At 36.6% G+C, this 27,297-nt stretch overlaps 3 protein-coding genes across 5 annotated transcripts; all 3 read right to left on the bottom strand.

Moving 5' to 3' along the window:
• Positions 1 to 629: 629 nt before the first annotated feature.
• On the bottom strand, positions 630 to 3,570 carry LOC113729911 (uncharacterized). 3 transcript variants are annotated; one of them, XM_027254234.2, is made up of 3 exons: positions 1,539 to 2,901; positions 1,336 to 1,388; positions 630 to 1,013 (listed from the first exon to the last, which is right to left on the bottom strand). In XM_027254234.2, exons 1-3 carry the CDS (start codon positions 1,600 to 1,602, stop codon positions 879 to 881), a joined length of 252 nt encoding a protein of 83 aa, XP_027110035.1. In that variant the 5' UTR covers positions 1,603 to 2,901; the 3' UTR covers positions 630 to 878. The 3 variants fall into 3 exon arrangements, 1 of the variants encoding a protein (XP_027110035.1); XR_011840028.1 differs by lacking the exon at positions 1,539 to 2,901 and adding exons at positions 2,908 to 2,991; positions 3,102 to 3,541 and having other exon boundaries at positions 920 to 1,388; XR_011840027.1 differs by lacking the exon at positions 1,539 to 2,901 and adding an exon at positions 2,908 to 3,570 and having other exon boundaries at positions 920 to 1,388.
• Positions 3,571 to 14,980: 11,410 nt separating this feature from the next.
• LOC113729910 (importin subunit beta-1-like) lies at positions 14,981 to 20,166 on the bottom strand. The gene is made up of 3 exons (XM_027254232.2): positions 19,877 to 20,166; positions 16,369 to 18,792; positions 14,981 to 16,276 (listed from the first exon to the last, which is right to left on the bottom strand). Exons 2-3 carry the CDS (start codon positions 18,783 to 18,785, stop codon positions 16,078 to 16,080), a joined length of 2,616 nt encoding a protein of 871 aa, XP_027110033.1. The 5' UTR covers positions 18,786 to 18,792; positions 19,877 to 20,166; the 3' UTR covers positions 14,981 to 16,077.
• Positions 20,167 to 22,839: 2,673 nt separating this feature from the next.
• Positions 22,840 to 25,247, bottom strand: LOC113729562 (uncharacterized). Its single transcript, XM_027253842.2, has 6 exons — positions 24,577 to 25,247; positions 24,190 to 24,292; positions 24,033 to 24,098; positions 23,771 to 23,929; positions 23,558 to 23,654; positions 22,840 to 23,349 (listed from the first exon to the last, which is right to left on the bottom strand). The coding sequence occupies exons 1-6, from the start codon at positions 25,139 to 25,141 to the stop codon at positions 23,221 to 23,223; spliced, it is 1,119 nt and encodes a 372-aa protein (XP_027109643.1). The 5' UTR covers positions 25,142 to 25,247; the 3' UTR covers positions 22,840 to 23,220.
• Between the last annotated feature and the right edge of the window lie 2,050 nt (positions 25,248 to 27,297).

The following is a 27,297-nucleotide window of genomic DNA, read 5'->3' as shown; positions in this document are numbered from 1 at the left end:
TTAGCTCTCTTTTTTTGGATAAGTTTACAGGATTGCATTCCCAAACATGATCCGCTCATTTCAACAAGTCATAAAACAAGAGATATCTTATACGTGTATCCATCTTCGAGGCAGCCTTGTTTGGACAGCTATTTTCTACCGAAAAATTGCGTCATTTTTCGTGATCACATTTCTCTATTACCTTTTTTCCTCACATATATCAAATCGTTACAGTAATTTTTCTACAAAAAATCCTAGAAAATGCAATCCAAACACAACCGGAATATTTTTTTAAAACATTTCAGCAATATCAGTTAAACTATTATCTTTTCTGTTTGATTTAAGAATTTTTGTTTTGTAATCCCAATGTAGCACGCAGTATTTTGTCATCCTTTTTCACGCCTGCACTGTGATTTCTCCGCATAATCGCACCCTTTATAAGATGAACAAACGAACTCTACATGGTTTGATGCCTTCAAATTTCCTTTTATTCCTTAAGCAGAATGTTTGTTATAGAGAACAAAAACCCTTTATATATATATATATATATATATATATATATATATATATATATAAAGAGAAAGAGGTGAAATTTAAGGAGCGCATAGGGAAAAAGAGAAGTTAAACCCAAAACCTTGACCTTAAGACACTAGACCAATACCCCTTCGGTAAATTCCATAAAGAAAAAGAACCCTTGTTTATTCTTACTATATAAAACGGAACATAATATAAGTATTTAACACAGAACACAAGCATTATTATGCAGGTGTGGCATTCCCGTGACATGCCTACACCAAGCTGTTGCAAACTCACATTAATTAACCGGACAAAAATCCCCGTGGAATTGGGTGCCGTCTCTTCAAGCAAGACATGCAGGAGATACCAGATATGTAGGAAACTCAAGGATTTTTGTTGCCACCTCCGCCTGGTTTCTTCCCTCTTGGGTCATGCTTAGGATTAGGCCCTGCATAGTCATAATCCAACGCTACATCCAGGACCTGAACCTTTCTGTTGTTCCCGATCACAACTCCATCCTGCAACGAATTTAACCCCCAAAAAAAAAAAAAAAAAAATTGCAGCAAAATGAATCAGTTAGCAGATATGGACTGCTCAGGTAATTCTAATTTCTGAGGTGCCGATAGAATCTCAACCCTTTCTTTCTCATGCCATGTCTTATTGATTAATTTCCCTCTCCGTCATGCTTGCCATTTCATTAGGACGTCAAAAGGGTCTCACGTACGGATGTGAGATACCACAATCCTTTGCAATAGGACTAAAAACAGCGCATACCACTATATATGGGTGGCTGATCCTCAAAATGGCAACATTAATAAAACCAGCAAACACAATATCTACCTTGTCAGCTGAGTACATGTGATTCACGCCATTGCTGAAGCCTTCAACCTTACCTATAAAGGACAATTAACAAGAATTTGCATTATCAGTTTGGGGTTAGAAATTGGTGTAACCAAAAAGGAGGGACTTGTAAAAGCTTCATCTTAATTTGTCTCTACTCCGTACTCTATAGCCTAAATGCACAATGGTGAGCTATAGCTTACCTGAAGACAGGAGATTGAGTATTAAAAGATAGACTAGAAGAGAGGTGCTGATCCTGAGCTGCATTGCTATAGTTACATGTACTATTAAACCGAACGTTACCTATGGTTCTTATCTTTCTTAGGATGAGAAGGGAGGGCAGGAGGAAGGAGAGGTCCCCTTTTATCCTTTTCTGGGAGTTTGGAAAATGGCCATCAAAAGGGCTTCTGGATTTGTGGTGCACCCCACCAAACAGAAAAACGATAATGGTGAGATGCATTACCCATATTCCACGTCCTGGAAGTCAACTACACTATTTCACTTTACATACAAATAGAAGCAACATTATGGGCACTTGGATCACTCTTTATGCATGGATCAAATGTACCATTTTCAGCCTCTAGTACTACTTTTGTTGTCTGGCTGAAAGTTTTGTGCCCCCAGTTTTGATAAGTAAACTAACATTTCTTATTTAATAGCAGCATACGGTGCATGTATAGCTGTAGGTAACTCCGATTGAATGTCAATCCATAGATCACATCGTATATAGAGCTCTTTTCTGCTCCCTCCCTCCCTCCTTTTTTTGTTTTTGTTCTCTTTGGAGGGGATCCTTTCTGCTTTTGTTCCAAGGTACGACAGCTAAGACCATGAAAAGGAAAAAAAAAAAAAAATGGATGATCCAATGCACTGCATAACTTTATTTTTGCCTCATCATGAGTTAAGAAAAATTGAAATTGATCTGTTGTGGTGCACGCTCAAAAGTTTAGGCTTCCGTCACCCTGTGAAATCAATAGAAAGGAGACAGAAATGGACAATGACCTACTTGTGAAATCAATGTGAAGGATTTTTGAAGATTGAAATGTGGTACAACATTAGTGGGAGCACTAGGAAAAAGGCAGACAAACGCAGATGCATCTCTGGACTCTTTTAACATAATTACTGCACTAAAATCCTTTTTAATCATTCATTAACACCTAGGAACGAAATCAAAATCTATTGTTGGGAGACCAAATGTTGGAAATGATTGTGAATTTTTTGGGTCTAATGATTTACTAATTAAAGAATTAAACCTCTGTTACCACAATGGTTCTACTTTGTCGGGAAAACAAGAAAGATAAACAGTGGCCCTTTTCATACAACACCAAACATCGTTTCTTGCTAAATAGAGATGCCTTCTTCGTGATAAATCAACAAATTAGACGATGTAACACATAGAAACCTAAATAAATAAGATGCCAATCCAATCAGAAGGCAGCGGTAGTGACGTAGATCTTGCGTTTGACAATCCACAATGTCATTGCTCATTGCAGCAGTTCTAGTCACTAACTGATACAATCTTCTTCTTCTATGATAAACACGCTTATAAAGCATAGGTACGAACGAAGACCATACCTTTAGATTTGCCCGGCAGTATTGTTCCGTCAACTCGATTCGAAATGCGAGAGCTTTCACCATTACTCCATCGATGAGCACAAACTGTTTTTTTGACCCCAAAAAAAAAAAAGAGTACAAAACTGTTCGAATTTCAACCGTTTCAAGACTGGCCTTTCCCTCAAAAAAAAAAAAAAAAAGAGTTGGTGGATTACAACGAGGCCGGAGACCAGCTCGACGTCGTGCATCTGGTGCCCTTCATTCGGTCTGCCTAGCTTCACTAAACTAAGAATAACCTGCTGTTGGAAAAGGCGGCCTGAACAATGCTAACACTTGAACACTTGAGTCGTGCTTGAAAGCACTGTCCTAAGAAACTATTTCAGAGTATTGAAACGTTTCCCCAGGATTAAACAAGTTTTCCTCTAATTTGTAAGAGGGATGTAGAACCAGCAAAATATGAAACAAAACCAGCAGGTGAAATAAGAATATTAAGAAGAGCAGATGGAGAAAGGGAGGAGAGAATTTGCGAAGCATAGACTTCGTTCTTCTGTGTGTAAATGAACCTGACAAATGGTTCTATTTATAGGCTTTCATGGTATAGGGTGCGGAATCGGATAGAAGGTAAAAAGCTGATTTTCCGCACGAATGGGCGTGCAAACTATTGCGCAACTTAAGGGCTAAGGCTGAAGTAGTCATACTAGTCTATCTTCTGTTGGCAGTGGTTGGAATGGGTCAGACCATCAGGAAGGCTTTTTTTGACCGATCTTATCAAGATGCCATACAATTGGACTTCTTGCTTTTTGTCTTTTAGTCCTTTATCAAAACCTTAACTTTGAAATTTTCTCCCTCAATAATAGGAACAAAACATTTCTGATGAAAGTTTATCGGATAAAACTCTTATCCGATTACTAACAAACATAAGAAAAAATCTTTTGAAATATCTTTTTTTTTCAACAATCTCCCACCTATTTCAAAAGAGTATGAATATCTGCTGGATTTGTTTGAGCTCAATGTAATCAGTTTGGTGTCTTTTGAACTATGAACCAAACTTAAATTGATGAAATATGTCTTACAGAATTATTGGTGAAAAATATCTTTCTATGAACCAATAATTATTATTGTATGACAGAGATCTTATCAATCACATTATAACCCATAGTTTTGCTGTTCAATGCAGTTTTGCGCCTTAGGCCATGCGCCTGCCTGGGTATTCATGAGAGTTCTAAAGATTTGGCCCAAAAAAAATCTTATAGGAGCGGCCCCACTCCACTCTCATATAGGTGAATTTATCAAGTGTATACTGCTATAGATACACCTCCCTAAAGGGATATAAATTCATTAAGAGTATTAAACTCAGCCTCACAATTACTGGCAGTCAGAGCACTTCTTTTCGAAGGGACTTAAATTTCAAGTGTTTTACTGTCAATATCGACTTGTTATTACCCATATGAACCTATTTCATGGGATCACCAATCACATAGGTTGGGTTACCATCTCTATTGACAACCGTTGGCCTAAGTCCCATCTCCCTTGTAGTTTGAAGAATTAATTTTCTTCCTACAGGTTTAGTCAGAGGATCGGCCAAATTCAACTCTGACTTCACAAAATCAATGGAAATAATTCCATCTCTAAGCAGCTGCTTTACGACATCATGTCTCAATCTCATGTGTCGACTTTTACAATTATAAGATTTATTTTTTGCAATAGCAATTGCCGCTTGACAATCACAGTGTATAGACACAGGAGGCAACAGTTCCTTAATAGGAGGAATATTGGCTAAGAAATTTCTTAACCAATCTGCCTCAGAACCAGTCAACTCCAGAGCTATGAACTCCGATTCCATAGTTGACCGAGCAATGATTGTCTGTCTGGCTGACTTCCATGCTACTGCACCACCACCAAGGGTGAACACATAACCACTAGTGGATTTTGTATCATTTGAATCAGAGATCCAATTAGCATCACTGTAACCCTCTAATACAGTGGGAAATCCACTATACAGGATACCAAAATTCATGGTACCTCTCAAATATTTCATTAGTCTGACTAATGCAAACCAATGCTCACGATTGGGATTGTGAGTATATCTACTCAGTCTACATACAGCATAAGCTATATCCGGTCTAGTGAAATTCATCAGATGCATCAGACTCCCAATAATCTGAGCATATTTAGACTGAGCAATTGGGTCACCATTATTTTTCTTTAACTGAGTGTTAGCGTCATAAGGAGTACTAACAGGTGTCACATCATAATTTTCAAACTTCCTAAGAAGTCTCTCTGTATAATGTTCTTGTGTCAACATTATACCATCACCTTTCCTTATGATTTTAACACCCAATATTATTTTGGCTTCACCCAAATCTTTCATATCAAAATTAGAAGACAAAAAATATTTAGTACTATTTACAATATCTAGACTAGTACCAAATATAAGCATGTCATCCACATATAAACTGATTATCACATATTGATCATTTATAATTTTGACATATACACATTTATCCACTTCTACAGATGAAAATCCATCTTTCATCAATACTTGATCAAATTTCTCATGCCACTGTTTAGGAGCTTGTTTTAGGCCATAAAGAGATTTAATTAGTTTACAAACCTTATTTTCTTGTCCAGATACAATACATCCCTCAGGTTGAAACATATAAATTTCTTCTTCTAAATCACCATTTAAAAAAGCTGTTTTGACATCCATTTGATGAATAACAAGTTTATGGATAGAAGCTAAAGCAAATAAAACTCGAATAGATGCAATTCTAGTTACTGGTGCAAATGTATCAAAATAATCAATATTTTGTTTTTGAGAAAATCCTTTTGCTACTAAACGAGCTTTGTACTTTTCTATAGAGCCATCAGAGTTATATTTTCTTTTAAAAATCCATTTGCACCCAATAGGTTTTGCACCAGGAGGTAAGTCTACCAAAATCCAAGTTTTATTTGTCAAGATAGAATCAATTTCAGATTTAATTGCTTCTTTCCAAAATTTACACTCAGGAGAAGAAATAGCATCGGAGTATGTTAAAGGATCATTATCAACAAGAAAGGTTTGGAATTCATTTCCAAATGAAAATTCTTTTCTTGGCCTTTTGCTCCTTCTTAATTCCTCAATTGGAATAATTTCCTTATTTATTTCAACAGGTGCATGAGAAATTTTACTAGACAGTGGAAAAATATGTTCAAAAAATTCAGCATTTTTTGTCTCAATAATTGTATTACAATCAAGTATATCACTTCTTAACACAAGAAATCTATATGCAGCACTATGTTCAGCATATCCAATAAACATACAATCAGAAGTTTTAGAACCTATTTTCCTTTTCTTAGGTTCAGGCAACAAGACTTTAGCAAGACACCCCCAAACTTTTAAATATTTCAAATTTGGTTTATAATTTTTCCATAACTCATAAGGTGTTTTGCCAGTCTTTTTATGTGGGATTCTATTTTGTAAGTGACATGCAGATAATATAGCTTCTCCCCATAAATTATCTGTAGCATGAGAACTAATTAACATAGAGTTCATCATTTCTTTTAACGTTCTATTTTTCCTTTCAGCTACTCCATTAGATTCTGGAGAATAAGGTGGAGTTATTTCATGTATTATGCCTTCCTGTTCACAAAGGTTATCTAAAGTTAAATATTCTCCACCCCTATCTGATCTAATTCTTTTCTACTTCAGACTTATAGGATAAAAAGGCATTATAAGTATCATCTTTATTTCTAAGTAAATAAACTTTGGTATATCTAGAATAGTCATCTATAAATGTGACATAATACCTTTTCCCACCTCTAGTCATTGTTTGTTTTAAATCACCTAAATCAGTATGAATTAAATTTAATAATTCAGTTTCTCTATGGACAGTTATACAACTTTTCTTTGTTATTTTAGCTTCCGCACATATTTCACATTTGCCCATATTATCATTAATACCAGAAATTAGGCCACATGATTGCATTTTCTTTATATACCCAATATTAACATGTCCTAATCTAGCATGCCATAAAGAAATGGAATCAACAATATAAGCAGAAGAAGATGCATTTTCATTGATCACATTGGAAATATTAAGTACAAAAAGTCCCTGATTACAATAGCCCTTGCCCACAAATACATTATTTTTGGTCATTATAATCTTTCCAGATTCAAATGACACTTTCACTCCAACTTTTCCTAGCAATGCTACGGAAACCAGATTTGCCCGAATGTTAGGCACATGCAGCACATCATTGAGAGCCAAAGTTTTTCCTGAAGTGAGTTTCAAGAATACTTTGCCCTTACCCAGAACATTAGCCGTTCGTGAGTCACCAAGGTAGACCACTTCTTCATCATCCCCTATAGGAGTATAGGAGGAAAATGCTTCTCGATTCGCACATATGTGCCGAGTAGCCCCAGAGTCTACCACCCACTCTTTGACATTGGCTGCAATGTTCACTTGAGAGATGACAGCAGCAATTATATCATCTCCTTCGGTTAAGTGCACCTTAGGAGGGTTACCATTTGCTCTGTCACCTTTATTATGTCTGCATTGGACTGCATAATGTCCTGGTTTTCCACAATAAAAGCAATTGCCTTTCTTCTTCTTAAAGTTGGGATTGTTAGGCTTGACATTAAAATTTTTGGGCTTGTAGTTCTGGGATTTATTGGCGTACCTTTTATTATTGCTTTGCACCAAATTGGCTTTGTAGGCCATCTCCTTTGCCTTGGTAGCTCTCAACTCCCTTTTGCTTGAATCCTCAATGAGGATGTGTTTCACGAGCTCATCCATGGTATAGTTTTTCTCCTTGTGTTTCAAGTTGTTTTTATAGTCGGCCCATGACTCAGGTAGCTTTTCAATCAGCATGCCAGCAGCGAATTTTTCAGGAAGATTGATGTCTTCATTTTTCAAGTCCTCTAGCAGCATTTGATATTCAGTGATTTGGATTTTCATCTCCTTGTCATCAGTCATTTGCCATTGGTTATATTTTCCTACGACGAATTTTTGCTTGGTTGCATCTTCGGCAGTAAACTTTGTTACCAAGCCTTCCCAAATTGCCTTGGCTTCTTTGCTGCTACAATAGACGTCAAATAATTCATTAGAGAGTGTTTGAAGGATAGTGTGTCGACATACCTTATTGGCATATTGCCATGCTTCTTGAGTCTTGGCATCCGCAGTTGCGGAAGGTTGAGATTCAGTGAGCGCATAAGCTACTCCATGAATGTCAAGTAGAGAGTGCACACGTTCTTGCCATCTTTTAAAATTTTCATTGGCGAAAATTTCAATTTTGGATACATCTGGAAAGGGCTTGGCGAATGGTAGTGCCACTGCAACAGTTGCTGATGAAGGCTGCGGGGTGCTAACATTGTCAGATGCCATAGTTTCTTAGATTGTTGGAAAAGGCGGCCTGAACAATGCTAACACTTGAACACTTGAGTCGTGCTTGAAAGCACTGTCCTAAGAAACTATTTCAGAGTATTGAAACGTTTCCCCAGGATTAAACAAGTCTTCCTCTAATTTGTAAGAGGGATGTAGAACCAGCAAAATATGAAACAAAACCAGCAGGTGAAATAAGAATATTAAGAAGAGCAGATGGAGAAAGGGAGGAGAGAATTTGCGAAGCATAGACTTCGTTCTTCGATGTGTAAATGAACCTGACAAATGGTTCTATTTATAGGCTTTCATGGTATAGGGTGCGGAATCGGATAGAAGGTAAAAAGCTGATTTTCCGCACGAATGGGCGTGCAAACTATTGCGCAACTTAAGGGCTAAGGCTGAAGTAGTCATACTAGTCTATCTTCTGTTGGCAGTGGTTGGAATGGGTCAGACCATCAGGAAGGCTTTTTTTGACCGATCTTATCAAGATGCCATACAATTGGACTTCTTGCTTTTTGTCTTTTAGTCCTTTATCAAAACCTTAACTTTGAAATTTTCTCCCTCAATAATAGGAACAAAACATTTCTGATGAAAGTTTATCGGATAAAACTCTTATCCGATTACTAACAAACATAAGAAAAAATCTTTTGAAATATCTTTTTTTTCAACACCTGCAACCGGGATTCCCGGTGCATCTTGACTCGTCAATCGTTCAACAGCCACGATAGATATCAAGAGCGATGGTAGAGTAGTTGTTCTTCAACGAGCATGGGCCTCCATTTGACCCAAAAATCTATAAAATCTATATCTATATAAATTTGAGAAGGGATTTTCAGGAACAAGCCTCCACAACCCTTCCCACTCTCAACTCTATTTTCCTAGCATTTTACATTTATCTTATTTCGTAAAAAATATCATGGGCCCATTACATCCCCACTTTCCCTCAAATAAGAAGTTAATACCAACTAAAACTCCCACGTTCTCTCAAACAAAAATGTAACTTCCACTTACATTAAATCTCTAACACTCCCACGTTCCCTCAAACAAAAAAATAACTTCCACTTAGGATTTTCATGAACAAGCCTCCACAACCCTTCCCACTCTCAACTCTATTTTCCTAGCATTTTACATTAATCTTATTTCGTAAAAAATATCATGGGCCCATTACATCCCCACGTTTCCCTCAAATAAGAAGTTAATACCAACTAAAACTCCCACGTTCTCTCAAACAAAAATGTAACTTCCACTTACATTAAATCTCTAACACTCCCACGTTCCCTCAAACAAAAAAATAACTTCCACTTACATTAAAACTCTTCCCACTTACAATATAGTTGGTACTTGGCCCCTGATCCAACGGAATTGAGGATTGCACCTGATCTCTTCCCAACTGCCACGGAATATACTTGGTACTACTTTTGGGAATTACTACCTTTGGGAATTACTCTTACAATTTCACTCCACACCCACATTTTCACTTCATTTAAAACCCTTCCAATCAACTTCCTTCTCGAACCTCTCTAATTAGCTTCACAATGGAACATGGCCGTTTACAGGCATGTCATCAACACCTGAATTTCAAACTCGCAAGATTGCAACGGATGAAACATCTGCTAATGAAACGAAAAGGACGCCACCACGGTCCCGCACAAGAATTGGAACAGTTCCAACAACTTTGCGTCGACGAAAGAGAAATCTCACATCAACTACGACGGATAAAATCTCGACTGCACCGACTCAAACGCCGCGCCAATCAAATTAGAAGTTTCGGTACTATTTATTCTTTTAATATTGACATTTATTCTTTTAATATTGATATTCTTTTAATATTGAAAACCTGATTATATCATGAGTTGTGCTCATGATGTGACTTATGTAGTCTTTACCCCAAACTCTTAATATGGTAACATATTGTAGTACCATCAATTTTGATCACGAAAAATAATACTACTATTAATTATGAGTTGTGACCTGTGGAGTTTCTTCGTTACTAGCGGGTAGGTTCGTTTTTTGTGTTTTGGGTTTTTTTTTTTCGGCAGATTTTGTGTCTTACTGCATTACATGTCCTTGGGCTGTTCAAATCGGGATTATGCTGTAAATTTGCGGTGAAAAAGTTGGAATCGTGCAAGACAAAAATGTTGACGCTTGAGAGAAATAGCAAAAAAAAAAAAGGGGAATAGATTCAAAAAATAAATCTTGCAAAAACATATGGGACAATGGCACCTAAGAATCTTATGGACAATGGCACCTAAGATCGATGGCTATAGATGCTTTAGCAATATAGATGACCTCCGTCCTGGTGCAGTGTACCAGGGGGTGAGACTTTTAGGGGACTAGAAAGTCGGTGGTGGGAATCACGAAGATTCTGTTTTAGTGCCAAAAATGAACTCAGAATCACATCAGTTTTTGTGGTATGGTTTGCTCATTCACTATTATAATCGTCTGTGAATCAATTTCTGGCTTCTGATTTCAATTATTCAAATATTATAATTTCAATTATATAATTAAAATAATTCGATTATCGTGTTGACTGCTAATGTTGATTTAATTTAAATAACTTTAAAGATCCTTGCTTTTGAGGTAATGTTCAATGGCTGATTTGGAAGTATATGGTCACAATGGATGTGTATATAAAGTTTGTTTATCTTATTCAGCTTATGGTGTGAATGATGATCTGATTGTGCGAGTCCAGTGGACAGGAAACTCTTTTCGTATATATAAACTTTGGCTGCAGGGATGATCAACTGTTGGTTATGTTCTGTTCTGTTACCTATCAGGGTTATATGGTTATATAGTTAACTTCGAAATATATACCAATATTGGCTGAAGGAATAATTAGCTAGAAATTTGTAACTTAATTTAATACGTATTTTAATACAATTATAATTTCAATTATTACTAATATTTCCAATATTATAATATGATTGTTGTTCCCATTGTTTATAAGTTTTGGTACTATTTATTCTTTAAACATTTATGATTTTCATTGTAGTTACCATATTATAATGTTATTACTGTTATTACCATTTCATTGTAGCCTATACCTCGCGCTTCAAGACAGACATGCACGATTCATGTTTCGTTGTGATGCTTCTTATCTTAGAGATTTTAAAACAAAGGTATACATTATTTATATGTATATTTTTTTACACAATATTATTTACAAACTGTCTAAAATAAAAGATAATTTTGAACTATGTATGCTTTTCATTGTCAGAAAAATGGAGGTGCATTGTTCGACCAACACATTAATTCATGCAAAAATCGTGCATTCTCATTCATAGTGCGAAGTCCACAAAAAACAACAGAGTTAATTAAACCCCCATTACTGGCGTTCGTACTCAAGGTTGATTGGTGTGAAGAATGTTCACACCTTCGTAGAACATTATCAAATCAAAGGCAAAATGTCTGTAAGTATTTCATTTACTTATCAAATTAAATATTCAATTATATTTAATTGGACCCATATGTCGCTCGATTTATGATATAGATTTCTATTTTTTTTCAGGATCCAACCTTCATTGAAATGATCGTTTATAATAATGGAGATGTTTTTATCATATATTGAACTATTGTTACAAAGTTTCATTTTTTAAAATATACTTTCATGTGCCCGTGATTATAATATTTTACTATTTTTAAATTCTTCCATAGATTGTAATTTTTTTTTAATAATGTAAGCACCGTGCGTAGCACGGGTATTCACACTAGTATCTATATAAATTTAAAAAGGGATTTTTAACGACAAACCTCCGTACTAACACTCTTCATTTCAGGCACATTTCCACTCCAATTGATACTCCTCTAATTAATAATTTCACTTCGATTAAAACTCCTCCAACCCAATAATAAGAGATAACACCATAATTTTATCAAAAAATCGCAATTCACCGTCTCTTTTAACTTTCTTCTGGTATCGATCTTAACCCTCAACTTAATTTCACCATGAAACATGTCCACCTACAAACATTCCACCAATGCCTAAATTTCAAATTCGTCAGATTGCAAAAGGAGGAAACATTTGCTTACAATGCAAAACATACACTACAACAATCCCACACAATAATTTGAAAAGTTCCAGCAACTTTGACTGGACGAATGAGAGATCTCACGTCAACTACGATGGATAAAATCCTAACTACACAGATTCAAACGTCACACACATCGAATTAGAAATTTCGGTACTATTTATTCTTTAAATATTGGCATTTTGATTGTAATAAATTTAATATTTTCAAAACATTTTATATTCTACAAATTTTGATTTATACTTACTAAAATTCTCTAAATGAAGCTTGACAGTAGCTCGGTTGTATTTATTTGATAAATTTGCTATTGATGATGGTGAACATCTGCATCAAACTATTGCAAAAAATAAATGTTTTACTAGCCTGTGGTATTTGTGTAAGACATTATAAAGGTAATTCAATTTATTTTTACTTTATTTTATTTAATTTTTATAGTTTATTAATAAATATAGCACATTGTGCAGGACTATCACTTTGTACAATTCAAGCAATTAAATTGTATGTCAATCACTATTTGGATTTTGCTCAATATCTCCATAGTTGATAAGTTTTAAAAATAACGAAATATTAAATTATTAATAATGTTTCATACACTTATGAATATGTATTTGAAAAATTTGTAGGTTTGAAAGTCATAAATTTACTCAGAAGTTAGTGACATGGTTGCGGTCATGCAATCTTACAATGTTGCGAACATTGTTGATATCAAATGCTAAGAGAATACAGATATCCGAATATGTAGTCACATCTACGTTAAAAATGTTCACAATTAACTAATTAATTAATGAACAATTATCTACATATTATTTTGAATTAATAATTGTAATTTATATGTTTTTTGAATGGTTTTAGGTTAAATATTTTCGGATACTTGCTTACATTCAAAGCATTAACGTAGACAATATTTTCCATAAGTTAAGCAAAAATTATGGACAACCATGTCAATCTCATTTTTCAAAAATGGTGTGTATCCAGTATAATGACGTGGTCAACACTATTGTCAGGTAATTATTTTCATATATCTTTAATTTTAAATACATTTTTTTATTGTATATCACAATTTCTTCTTAACAGATACAATATTAAAATACAATTAAAGATTCCAGTGGTAACCTATACCTCGCTCTTTAAGATAGACATGCATGATTCATATTTCGTCGTAATACTTCTTATTTCAGAAATTTAAAAGGAAAAGGTATAAATTATTTATACGTATATATTTTTATATAATATTATTTACAAACTTTCTAAAACAAATGATAATTTTGAATTCCGTGTGCTCTTAATTGTTAGAAAATTTGAGGTACATTGTTCAACCAACACATTAATCCATGTAAAAATCATGCATTCTCATTTATAATACAAACTCTATAAATTCAACAGAGTTAATTACACTCCTAATACTGGCATTCGTACTCAGAGTTGATTAGTGTGAATAATGTTTCCACATTCATAGAAGATTATCAAATTGAAAGCAAAATGTTTGTAAGTATTTCATTTTCTTATCAAATTAAATATTCAGTTACATTTAATTGAACCCTTATGTCGCTCAATTTATAATATAGATTTTTATTTTTTTTGTAAGATCCAACTTCTATCAATATGGTAGTTTATGAATAATGGGGATGTTTTTATCATATATTAAACTATTGATACAAAATCTCATTATTTTAACTATACTTTCATGTATCCTAAATTATACGAACAATTACATATATTTCTTACTTTTTTTTTAATTCCTCCATCGATTATAATTTCTTCAAAAAATATGATTTACTGTGCATAGCATTGGTGTTTATACTAGTAAATAAATAAATATAAAAACTTTACTCAAAGAAACTTTTCCTCGACGTTATTTATTTTTGTCACAGTTTGAGTTTTTTCTCCCGACTAACAATCAACACTAATGTTTAGTACTTTAAAAAAAAACGTTTGGTAGAAAGACAATAATACCCTAAAATTAGGGATGAGTACAAACAATTAGTCAAACAGAATTCCTTTTTTTTTTTTTTTTGGCTCCTGGAAAACATAATTCAAAATAGGAGTCAACCACTGCATTTGGAATTTATCCTAAAAAATATAAGAAAAGATCATTTAATGTAAAAAAGAAAAAAAACTCACAAAATACTTACCAAAAACTTTTTGGTAACAAAATACAAGATCATTCAAAAATTATTACGTAATTTTAACAGCAAAAGAAGCCCTCCTAAGATTTTTAAATGTCAAAGACATACATATGAAAACTTCACGGCTTTTATGTCTCACCTCTTGATTACGTTTATAATTTGAGAAGAAACACCTTGATCAATAACAAGGCGTCAAATTTACTGAATTTTGTAATATATTTTTTCTAAGCAAAAGTGGAATATTTTTGGAAACTTTAGTTCTTAATTATCCAAAAAAGAAAAAAGAAGAATTCGCGATAAAAAGTTAAAAACGGGTGATACAAGAAGCTCGGATGGTGATTTGTGGGAAAAACAATGGAGAGAAATGTAAACAAGGACAAAATAAAAACTGTAAGACATTTTCTCAATGGTCCAGGCTAATACAACGTCACAAAAGGGCCAAAGTGCAACAAAAATCATGCTCGGAGATAAAGGTAATTACACCAAAAAAACCGACGTCTTGAAGAATTTTTGGATGGACAAGCAACAAACCAGACCAACATCTCTCTCACTAGACAAGTGACGAACACATCACAACTGAAAAAATGCCATTATACTTCTCCAACAAAAATTTTACAATCAAATATAGACGGTACAAAAAGGATACGAGCCATGAAAGAGGCTACTGGCAAGGCGAGAAAAATGATAATACAAGGCGACAACGCCAAGCCTTGCCTCCGTCTGATCATAAGCAGATGTACAGTCCTAATTCAAGAACTTCTATAATTGATACAATTTGCTAATCTTTGGGAATCCAATTCTCGAGAGATAAGAGAATTAAACACCATTTTACATCCAAAACCACTCTCAAAACCTAAAATCTGAAAAGGAAAAAGAAGCACCAAGATTTCACGGATGCATGTAATTTTTTACTCTTCAACGCACTAACTACTAATGTTGACATACCGAAAAAATGCAACATGACAAAGCAATTGATGCGCACTGAAACCACGACGGAATACCATCCCTGTGACCCTGATCGATGAAGTACCCAAAAATGTATATTTTGTGAAAAGAAAAAAAAAATGACACAGTACGCATTCTGAATATGAGAGACAAAAAAGGGCGGACTCAGACCAATGCAAAATGTGGGCAGACACCAGCAATATAAAATTATTTTCAAAAAAAAAAAGTAAAATAATGGAGGATAAATGAAGCTGCAGGTCTAGCGGCTTGAAAGTATCACGAACCAAAATTTGCGCTTGAAAATGCCAACACCCCCAAGACTTCAAGACAAAAGCAGCACCAGGGTGGTAGGCAATCATGTCAAGTAGAGCACGAAATAGCCCAATGAACAATCAATAACCAGCTAACGTTAAATGTCCATTTCGCAGCTCATAGTAACATTTCTGTCCAACCTCAATCTCCAGCAAAAACAACGTTATACATCTCCAGAAGGACCTTCAGCCAGTTCTGAGGAACCATCATCAGACACTCCTTCCATGGCAAAACCAAAGAACCCGACCCTGTGGTGCTGATGCATGAGTTAGTAACAACATGAAGATGAGTTAACTCCTGTCAGTAGATACCAATGACCCAACATGTTGAATGCAATCATGGACCCCGACTCAACACAACAAATGCATGCAGGCACTTCCAATAGCGGAAGAAAAACATATGTACCGGGCCACAGCCTCAAACAGAAATGGCACGACTGATAGCCATCTTGGCCCACTCAGCTGATTCTTTAATCAAATGGTCATCCGAGGACAGACACTCATTTAAAAATTCCTTGCATGAGAGTGATAGCTGAATCAAAGAACCTGCATTACTTCCCAGTGTATCCGCCAAATCCCCAAGCACCCCAATAGCAGTTTTCATCACAACATCATCCCTGCAATAGAATAAGTGAAACATTTAGATCCAAAAATTAAAGACATCAAAATAAAACATCAACTGAGAACCAGTGATGTAGAGAGTACTAACATGTCTTTCTCCATGTAAATGCTATCCAGAAATTGCAATATGTGAGGTGCATAAGGAATCAACAGCTGAGTTTTAGGAGAGTTCTTAAATCCCTGAAATATCCCCGAGTATGCCTCTAAGATTCCATTCCTCAACAGATTGGTATACTCAATCATTTCGTCATCAGCGCCTGATGTGTGGGCAGACAATTCGGCTGCACTCTGGAGCATAGGCATGGCATACATCAAGTACTTTTCAAAATTCTCGCCAATAGCTAGAGCTATGTCACCAAAGCATGAGAAGATAGGAGGCTTCACAGATCGGTGTAACTGATTGCTCGAGAGGTCTTTCAGGAGCTGGGTCATTATTCCATCACAGTAAGGCAGGACTGTGTCCTCCAATGCCCTGCATATATCACCCACAACACCAACTGTAACAGCACAGACCTGATACTCCTCAAAATTCTGAAGACCCATTTCCAAATATTTATAAAGTTCAGGCATGTACTTAGCAAAATCTGGGCCAGTTGCATGGGCAACAGCTCCAATGGCAAGCATGGCTTCCTCATGCACAGTTGCACTTCTACAAGCAAAAACCCGAAGGAAAAGATTCATGATCTGATCTGCAAACTGCATGAATGCATACTGAGTAGGCTCAGATGCACCAAGTTTCTGAGTAATGACCTGTAAGCACCCACAAAGAAGGCCCTGCAACTCATTCTGCTTCTCTCTCTCATCAGAAGAAAGCTTCTCTGCTTCCAGAGTCTGGTGAAGCTTTGTCATGATGATAGGAACTAACTGCAACACCATTGCAGCTGTTTCATCTGTCGAACACCTCACCACTTCGTTCAATGTCTCATAAGCAGCAGTCCTCAGTCGTGATTCCCCAGCATCTTCTCTGTCAGTGACACTAAGGAGGGATTTGACAATTTCCTGGAAATAAGGTGTTATGGGAGATGCGGACCCAATATCCTCGTAACCCTGCGCAAGAAAATATAGAGCACCACAGGCCTTCTCAGCAACATTCGGAGCATCATTCATGCTCTGAAGCAGAACGCGGATAATCTGCGGACAATTTGCAGGGGTAATGATTGGAGTCTCTACAGTTGAACCATGAAGAAATTCAAATATTCGACCAAGTGTCCACGCCGTCGTATCCTTAACATGACTATTAGGGTCATTTGTGAGAGCAGTGAGCATGAAATTTAGAGCAACATTGACAATGGACGTCAACTTATCAGGCGATGGACCCTCCAGTATGGAACCAAAGGCATACGTGGCAGCCTCTCTCTGCCTCCACTCTGACTTTGTTATGTTTTCTTCTATAAAAGGCATGACTAATGGGACAATATCATCACCAACAGTGCGAGCAACCAAACCAAGGCACGTACCACCAGCCATAGCAAGATTCCAAGCACCCTCATCCAGATCCTGATCTTCTTCTTGCTTTAAAAGTGTCTCTAGCAGCATAGGTACAAGAGCAGGGAGAGCCTGCTTGATGAAATAATAGCATGGGACATCTGAGTCTGCAGTAAAATCACCCCCATATTCTTCCAAAATATCTATCTCCTCGTCACATATTGAGCTCCAGAGTTCAATAGCTTGAAGAGCAACGGGCTCCTCATCTTCCCTAACAGCCTTGGCCGTGATATTGAAAATATCCTGGATGTATGGAGCTAACTTCTCATAGTACGTAGACGAAATCGAGACCAGACATTCAAAAGCAGCCTGTCGGATTTTGACATCAGGAGACAAAGTAGCTTCACACACAACTCTCATGATGTAATCACGCTCCATATCATTGGAAAAATTTGCTTGAGCAAATCCAAGAGCATTATACAATGCTCTGGTAGCTGCAAGCCTGACATCATTATTCCCCTCATTTCCACTCATACCTTGGATAACTGCTGTCAGTATTTTATTCACTTGATCTTGGTCTACCACATCTGGAGAAACTTCTTCACATAAATATCCTAGAGTTTCCAAAGTGGCTTGCTTCACATGAGCGGGGACCTGGTGAATATTTGACAGAAGTGAACCTATCAGTTCAGGCCACTGCTTCTGCGGCAACTCAATGGCTGCAATTTTTGCAATGACTTGTGAAGCAGTAGAGCGAGCATCAGGCACAGGTGAAGAAAGTATCTGTAATAAGCATGTTTTTATCTGGGTTTTCACACCCACATCTAATGCCAACCATCTTTGGACAAGCTCATATTTTCTATGTTGTTCCTTAGCATCCAAAGCATTTTTAAGGATCAAACCAGCTAGTTTACGGCTATCAACTGGTTTGTCCTCACCAGCAAGTTCCCCAGAAAGAGATAATAAGAATACAGAAAGGTTTTGCTCCTGAAACTGCCTCAATGACTCTTCTGCATGCTTTCGTACAGTTGAATCCACTGATTGTGCATTTAGGAGGACCTGGGTAACCTCCATTGCCATACTATCTCTGAAAACATTATAAAGGTTAGCTGTTAGACAACAGAGCATACTCCAAGAAAATACAGGGATCAAAAAAGCAATGAATAAACATTGGAGAGAAACAAATTGAAATGCAAACCTCTGCAGAAAGGTTAAATTCAACACTAACAGCAAGAGTTTAATAGGAGGAAGAGGTCATACAATATTAATGTTAACTGATATATAATTGTGTACATACACATCATATTCTTTGGCTATCAGCACCACTTTAACAAGTGTAAGCAATTATAAAATTAAACTTCTCTTCCAAACAACCATGCGGTTAAAATCATGCAGCTTGTTTAATGATGTTTCCTACATCAAGCTGATCAGGAAGGATGTAAAATCCAGGCTTGGACGCATAGGACAAAGGACTAATGTAACCAAAGAGGTTAGTGACAATAACAGCTCTAACATGCAACCTAGATCTTGAATTCCCCGCAAAAACAGAAGCATAATAAAAGAAGCTCCCGGCGGCACATTCATCTTCCAAAGCATTAGATACGTAAAGACATCAAATTTATCATTCAACTCGAGCTTAAGTGATAGAAACAGTCAAACTAATTATAATTGATCCAGAGACCGAGTCAAAATTAAGCCACGTGGAATTATAATATGCAACAGGAAAATCCCATGAATTGCAAAGCTGAAGCCCATAAACTAAATACCCGAATCCCACCTAAGTGCACAAACATCCAACCAACACATCCGAGCTCTAAAAGCTTAACTCGTGATTTAAACAAACATAAAAGCTAACCGATCTAAAGAAAACTCGTCTGATTTTAGGAAAATGAATTAACTGAACGCAAAACGGAAGTTACTTGAGCGCGCAAAGATATGACAATTAAAAAAAGGAAAAAAAGAACTACGTAGATCGGGATTTCAAGTATTGTACAATAAGCAAGCATACAAAGTTAAACTTACAAAGCACTTTTAAAAGAGAAAAAAAAAAAAGGCAAGAAAACATAGAGGATAGATCGAGCATTGAGTTGGCTCAAGAAACGCTAGTTTAAATTTGAGAAGAGAAAAACATAAATCCATGACGAAATCAGTAAGAACGAGGAGAATATTACCTAAAGGCGTGAGTTGACGAGATGGGAGAGATAGAGTGCGAGTAAGAGAATCGGACTCTCGGATCGATATGAAACCCTAAGAGAGAGACAATGGAGGAAGAAGAGAGAGAGAGAGAGACGCGGAGGTAAAGCTGAAGTTGGATTATGCAAATGTTTTTAATTTAATATCTGGGGGCGTAATTATTTCCTTAAAATGTCCGCGAATTTGAAACGTGGGATCGTTGGCTTGTTGGTGTCCTGCGTCCGTCCTCCACCCCAAGGTGCGCTTTGTTTTAAAAATCACGCACTCCTACTATCGCCTCCCGGCTCTGCCCGGCCTACAAACGCAACTGCTTGGAACTTTTTGAGTTTTTTCCCTGTTCGAGTTTTTCTATTTTTTCCCTCCCGTATCCCCGCATTGCCCGTTCCTGACAAAGAAGGTGTTGCAAGCGTCCCAATGCAAACAATTCTAGAACCTTCGGTTACCGTTTATTTCAGCGAGAAGTACTACAGGCATTTTCACATGAAACAACTACCACTTTTTAGTAGTAAAAATACGTTATTTAAATGGTTATAATTAACAATTAACATATAGCTTACAAAAGTTCACCTCACACATTATTTGATACAACATTTAATTATATCAATAATAGAAAATTCCGAAGCAGTCCATTTGGATTAATTAAAGGTGCGTAGGTGGATTTGATGTGAAATCCCTATTCAAAACCCTTTCGGTAAATGCAAATGTTGTTTGAGTAACTTAGGGCATCCATAATTGAATGTGATAGATACACCCATCCATTATACTCACTCGGTCCCATAACCAGAGTGGGAGTATAGTGAAAGTGTAATAGTAATGATGTGTATCATGGCCATTACACGCATAATAGACTGGTTGTGGATTCCATTTGTCATTTATGGATTCCATTTGCTAGTTGTGATTTTGAAGACCTTGAGTTATCATGTGTAAGATAGAATTTTTTATGTTGGACATCATGTTAATCTAGCTTTGACAACATGTTAAGCCCCCATTTTGGGCCTAGGGTACTTTTGATTTTTTTTAAAAAAAGGTAATTTTAGGTGTTAAAGTATTTTTGAGGTATTTGGTGAATGTTATTCCATAAAATCAAGAAGTGAGTTTTTGGTGTTAAAAAACACTTTTAACAAAAACTCAAATTTGATACTTTTAGAGTAAATTTTGTTGTTTAAAAAATAAAACATTAAATTTAACCATTTTGTCTTGCATTATGAGCTAAATAAATGGATAAATACATTTTAAATTTTTAAAATTACATATTATTCAATACAATAAGTACTTATTGAATTATGTATCCAAACAATATATTTTAAAAAAAATTAAACACTTAATAAGTACTTTTATCAAAAGTTCTATCGATGAAATACTTTTCAATAAATTACCACAATTCCAAACGGAACCAAGTGCCATCTTCAAAGAAGAGATGGACTTCACACCACAATGGTTGTGGTTTCCACCAACTTCAAATGTGTAAAATAAATAGGAAAATGCATGTTCAATGCCTCAATTTTCTAAAAATTTTAAATGAATTCATCTCTTTATTTAGTTCATAAAATATGATAAAATGATTAAATTTAATATGTTTTTAAATATAAAATTCATTTTAAAAGCACCAAATTTGAACTTTTGTTAAAAAAATACTTTTAACACTAAAAGTTTCACTTCTAATTTTATAGGATGACATCCATCAAACACTACCAAAATATTTTTAGTACCCAAAAGTGATAAAAACTTTTAGCACCAATAAAAGCTTTTGCTTTTAATCAAAAGTACCATAACCTCATATGGACCCGTTGCCTTGAACTAAAAATGAATACGAGTGGGTGTATAATCATATTTATAATGAATTTTAATTACTATCTCAAAGAATAGTTGTTTTTTATAATATTGAATGAATATTATCACATTATAAAAAAATTACATCTAACAATTTCTAAAGACTAATATGGTAGTTGAATATTTGGAGTATAATAATTTTTTGATATAAATATGAATAATTTATAAAAACATTGTTAATGAATTACTTAAGCCTTGCATTCATTCGGAAATAATTACAATAAAAAATTATTCTATGCCAATGCAAGGGCAAATTACTAGTGTATATTATTTAAACACAAGTGAGCTCAAATGAGTTAAGAGCAATTGAACTTGAGTAAGCTAAAACTAGATGGAGCGCAACCGCCAGCTGATACGAGAAGGGTGAGTTTTAAGAGCTTGACGAGCTTAAGTGAATAGTGCATTAGTTAGGTTGACTCAGGTCATGAGTCAATCCATTCACTTCCAAATTACTATCACTTGCCACCCAGTCACGCAAAAAATGGGATAAAGCAGGCAATTTTTCTCCGTTCTATCCTTCCAATCAAAATTGACTACGCCTATTATTCTTGATTGAAAAGCTCAACACTTCTTTGATTTTTATGTATGATTGAAATACCACATGAATCTCTCGCGTACGATGGAAGTCAGCGTGGATGAGCCCCGTTCAGCTAGCCAACTTGGCCATGTCCAAAACCGTTGCTTTAAGCATGGTTTCTTAAAAGGTAGGAACTAAAACATCTTGAATCCACGTTAAATTTTCAGTGCCACTTTTTTCTCGATGCCAATTTCTATATTTATGCTAAGTATTTTATTTATTTAAGTTGTCATATGTTATTTATTTAATTTTCTTTTATCCTCACGTAATACGTAGGACTGACACTAATTTGATATCGAATAGTGATACAGAGTATCCCAACTGTCTTAAATCTGGATTTAGTTCTCTACCTAAGATGAAATTGCCCCTGCCCTTGTGCAAAATAAAATCAAAAAATGAAAAACACCAAAGAAAAAAAGAAACAATGCGGGCCACACAAACCCGTTCATAAACAAAGGCATTCTCATTTTGAAAGCCACGAGCACAGACTCAAAGTTTAACTTGCTATTTTGCACCCTGTGAGTGTCTATAATGTAGGGATGGATGTATCTTCGATTTAGAGATAAAGAGAGGAAACAAACAAACAAAAATGGTAACCTCAGAGATGAGTGTCTTTGCAATTGGCTAATATGGCTCTCTCCCGACAACAATCTACCTAAATGTTTACCGGCAAGTGTTCTGTCAAGGCAGCTCTCCTTGATTTGTCTCTTAGCACCTTGAACTCGTGAATTCTTGGGACTCTTCTTCTCTCCGCCGCAACGCTGCCCCTTTATAGAGAGCACGTATTCAATTGCTGCAAAGGATTTTGTTAGGAAAAAAGTTGTTTGCCAAGCAGCAGCTTTCACATCTCTCTTGTCTCCATCTTCGAGAACCAAGGGAAGTTGGTGAGTTAGCGCAGGCACAGGCGCTACTGCATCAGAGTTCATCATGATAACTGTAATATTCATTCTCATGCTTCCCATTGTCATAAACCGTGTTGTAGAAAATGTGTTCGTGATTCAGCATCTCATCCAGCGTCAATTTTCCGTCTCTATTCTCGTCAGCCTTTTTTCAATATCATGACAAACAAAGCAATAACCTGTGGTTATAATTACTCTAGCCATTGGTGTAAACACTAAACGGTAGATACATGGGCTTTTTAGCCAGAAAAAAAAAAGGAAAGAAAGAAAAAATCAAATGGAAGAAATTAAAGGCAGACTGTTTTACACAGTTTGCTTGAGAGTGTTTAGCACATAGCAATAGAGAAACTTGCCTCCTGAATCAAATAATTGGTGTAGTATTTAGCATATACCAATTCTCCTGGTTTCAGATACTTGAATAAAGGCTTCAATTCTTCCACTCTCAACAATCTGTCAGCAGTTTGTCGACACCAAATTAAAGGATTAAATATACTTGAAACTTTAGCCATATGTGGTTTTAATTACCACATCCGGGATATATTTTCACAGAAAAAGCAAAAAGTTACTTGTCGTGATCAACATCAAGTTTGTCAAATACAGCTGCTGCTGAAGATATATTTGCCGCGCTTCCTGATTCGTAGTCGAGGTAAAACTTGTAGTCATTGTATGCCCCCACCTCAAATTCCAGCAAATTCAACCTTTGGTCATTGTCTTTATCCATCTGCCTGAACATTTAAAAGATAGGACAAGGATATGGCATTGTATATTGCAAATACGTGTGAAGAAGAAGAGGTGTAAACATTGTCAGCAATTTGGAATAGAACCAACCTTAGCTTCTCTCTCAACAATCGCCTTTGAATACGTTCATTCCTGCTGTCTTCTGGATGCAGAAAACTGAAAAATTCAAAATTTCGTATATCATCAGTAAGAGATGTTGATTAAAACTAAGTCGCTGATTATTGAACTGGAAAGACAGATCACGTACTCCCTGAATTCATATAAATTGAGATTCCCATTCCTATCAACATCAGAATCGTTAAATTGTTCCATCCACCATCCGGCTTCCCCATATCTCGTATCGTTTCTCTCTGTTCCAGTAGATTCTCTCTTTTCATTAGAGCTCTGCCCATAAAAGTATCCATATGCTCCATTTGGTTGGCCACGAAATGGGGAAGTCAAGATGTTTTCATCGTTTAATCAAATTGTTGATCTCATCGTAATCAATAGACGTTTTATCTTAAAAAACAAGAAAAATAAAAATTGGGAGGGCTCAGCCATGGAAATATTTTTCTTCGTTTCCCACCATTTCGTAGACAGCCAAACGTTGCACAACCAATGTTACACGAGATTCAAGAATCAAATGATGAGTTACCAATGTCTTCCTTGGTGAACTGAGGGAGGTACTCGTAGAAAGAAATTGATGCATCCCCGTCTTTATCGCGCAACTCCAATTCTCTCCTTGTTCTGTAATCCAATCTATCAACAGCTTGCTGGGTAAGCCAAGCCTCCAGCTCCTTGGAATCAACCATCCCATCCTGGGGAGCCACGTCCAAAACAGGAAACAGAACCATCAACCTTAGCCTCAAGTTTAATGTCCCGTCTTCGTCATAATATTTCATATCTTCTTTAGCTGCATTAATATAGCTGGATGACGCTGCCGCTGCTGCTGCTGCTTTTGTGTCTCTTGACGTATTCTCCTCAGCTTTTCTATGGCCTTTCGCGACAATGGGGTCAAATATGGGAGAACCCAAACGCCTACTTAAGGCATCATGTTTGCGATGGTCGTCGGGTTTTGAATTTTTGGACAACACAATGAGCAGGACGAGGGCGGTGGCCAAAAGGGAGCAAACCACCGCCTTCGAAGACATCTTCGATTGGGTGTAATTTATGATCGGAGCAAGAGAAGTGGGAAATTGGGAATTCACCTTTCTGCGCATTCTTGGATTTTTCCTCAGCTTCTGAAGAAACCGTTATTGACGGTTAAAGCTTCGAGGGACCAATATTTGAGCCGACCTATGTGGCTGGACGAGACGCATTCTCAGATTTTTGGGTGCCAACTGCCAACTGACGGTTAAAGGTACGACATTGGTATATAGTATTTTTTTTTGGGGATAATAGCAGAAACCTCCCCTAAGATTTCTCTTAATATCACCTAACACCCCTCAAATTTTAAAAATATTACTTACCTCCCTTATTTTTGTTATTTATGTAACAAAAATATTTATTACGCCATAAAAATATTTCTTATTTTTGTTATTTTTGCTATACCTCATAAAATATAAATTTTAAAAATAAAAAAATATTTAAAAGAAATATACTTGCACCAATTTAATTCTCTATACTCAAAATCGATTTCTTATGAACTTTTTATATATTTTTTAAACATCTTTTCAACTTTTATCCAAACTATTATATTGTACAAATCATTATAAAAATCAACTCAGAATAAGCAAATAAATCATACCTTATTTTATCACAATCTCAAAAAATGAAAGATAGAAAAATTTAATTTATTATAATTTATAAATAAAATATTGTATAGTCATTTAAAAAATGAGTAAGAGAGAATGATGAACAAAAGAAAAACAGAAGAAAGTGACTTTCGTTTCTTTTTTTTTTAAAAATTTAATCTCCATTTATTTGGTGTGTGAATTATGTGTCAAATGAGGGTTAATATAATTTTTTTACTATTATTAGGGGAGATAAGTGATATTTCAAAAACTTCAGGAGCGGTGAGTGATATTAGGAGAAACCTAAAGGGAGGTTTCTGATATTATCCTTTTTTTTTTGTCAAAACATTGGCGTATTGTCTTGGTAGATGAGATGCCTATTAAAAGCAAATTGATGTTTAATTATTCTCCTAGAGAAAAACAAAAAATTTCTTCGTGTCAAAAAAAAGGAACAAAAGGAGAATAAATGAAATGACCGGTGAGGGTGCTCACCTCGGCCGTACCTTGTTGCCGAGGTGACCTCGTTTCGTCTCCTACACGAATACAGCCATTCCCCGATCCGGACCCTGAGCTCGGCTCGATCCATGGTCTCCTACTTGGATGACCTCTGCACCCCTGGCTACCACCTCGGCTAGACGCTGATGATGTCAACACCCCTGACAACACCCAGGACCAGTGCTTTATCTGAAAAGCACTGGATGATCTTAATGACTACTGCGCAGGACCCCCGTCATCCAGCCCAGGCGGCTACAGTGTCAGAGTCAAGCCTCCTGGCAGGGAACAGAGCCGTAATGTCAGGACATGGGTCCCACCAGCATTAACCCTCCGTCCTGACCTCCACTCCCACTCTATAAATACCCCACACACTCCCAACAAGTAAGCATACTGTTCATTTGACAATACTACTGCTTTTCTCTCGTTCTCATACTAACTTGATCGTCGGAGTGAACCCAGGGGAGAAGCCCCGCCATTCACTTCGGACACGAGGATACACCTCACTTCATCTCAGAGGAGCCTGATTCTGGTCGGTTCAACTACCCACCAAAAATCACCTCTTCAATTGGCGCCGTCTGTGGGAACGAGATTACTGCTAAAATGAGATCCACGCGCTCCAGAAGTGGAAGAGTCACCTCAACCGGGGCTGGGCAAACATCAGGAGCCCAGCAAGATCGTATTTCTGAAGAACAAGGGTCCCCAAGGACCCAGCCCCACAACGAAGACGCCATCGTCAAGATGGCCGAATTCGTGGCTGATAACCCAAACATCTTCGAAGAACTGGGGAGGTACTTCAAGAGGCAGGGGAAGGAAAAAGCAGAATCCTCCAAGAGGAGACCGACGAAGTCCCCTGAAGTGCCTTCCGGCGAAGACTCCGATGAGGGGCACCTCTCTCGGAGCACTTCCAGACGCGCCTCTTCCAAGGCGACGTCTAAGATCGCTTCCATTTCCCGGGCGTTTTCCCAGGGCCTCCTGGGAAAACGAGCTGAGGACCCACCTCGGCGTCCCGGAGGCTTAGCAGCCGAATATCTGAGGGCACCGCCCTTCACGGATGACATCAATGGGGAGATGGTCCCCCCAAACTTTAAACTTCCCGCCTGCGCTCCTACGATGGCCGAGGTGACCCCGAGGATCACCTCCGCGCCTTC

The sequence above is a fragment of the Coffea arabica genome, chromosome 2e, assembly GCF_036785885.1.
Source record: "Coffea arabica cultivar ET-39 chromosome 2e, Coffea Arabica ET-39 HiFi, whole genome shotgun sequence".
NCBI classification, from domain to species: Eukaryota; Viridiplantae; Streptophyta; class Magnoliopsida; order Gentianales; family Rubiaceae; genus Coffea; species Coffea arabica.
The sequence above is the reverse complement of the archived record's forward strand: the minus strand, read 5'-3'. Positions and strand labels throughout refer to the sequence as shown.

Coding starts and splice junctions, on each gene's coding strand:
- LOC113729910 (XM_027254232.2), bottom strand. CDS start 18,785: ATGGCAATGGAGGTTACCCAGGTCCTCCTAAATGCACAATCAGTGGAT. Junction 16,277..16,368: donor ATTTACATGGAGAAAGACAT/GTTAGTACTCTC, acceptor ATTCTATTGCAG/GGATGATGTTGTGATGAAAA.
- LOC113729562 (XM_027253842.2), bottom strand. CDS start 25,141: ATGCGCAGAAAGGTGAATTCCCAATTTCCCACTTCTCTTGCTCCGATC. Junction 23,930..24,032: donor TTGTTGAGAGAGAAGCTAAG/GTTGGTTCTATT, acceptor TTAAATGTTCAG/GCAGATGGATAAAGACAATG. Junction 23,350..23,557: donor CCAATTATTTGATTCAGGAG/GCAAGTTTCTCT, acceptor TATTGAAAAAAG/GCTGACGAGAATAGAGACGG.
- LOC113729911 (XM_027254234.2), bottom strand. CDS start 1,602: ATGCAGCTCAGGATCAGCACCTCTCTTCTAGTCTATCTTTTAATACTC. Junction 1,389..1,538: donor ACTCAATCTCCTGTCTTCAG/GTAAGCTATAGC, acceptor TGTCCTTTATAG/GTAAGGTTGAAGGCTTCAGC. Junction 1,014..1,335: donor ACATGTACTCAGCTGACAAG/GTAGATATTGTG, acceptor AATTCGTTGCAG/GATGGAGTTGTGATCGGGAA.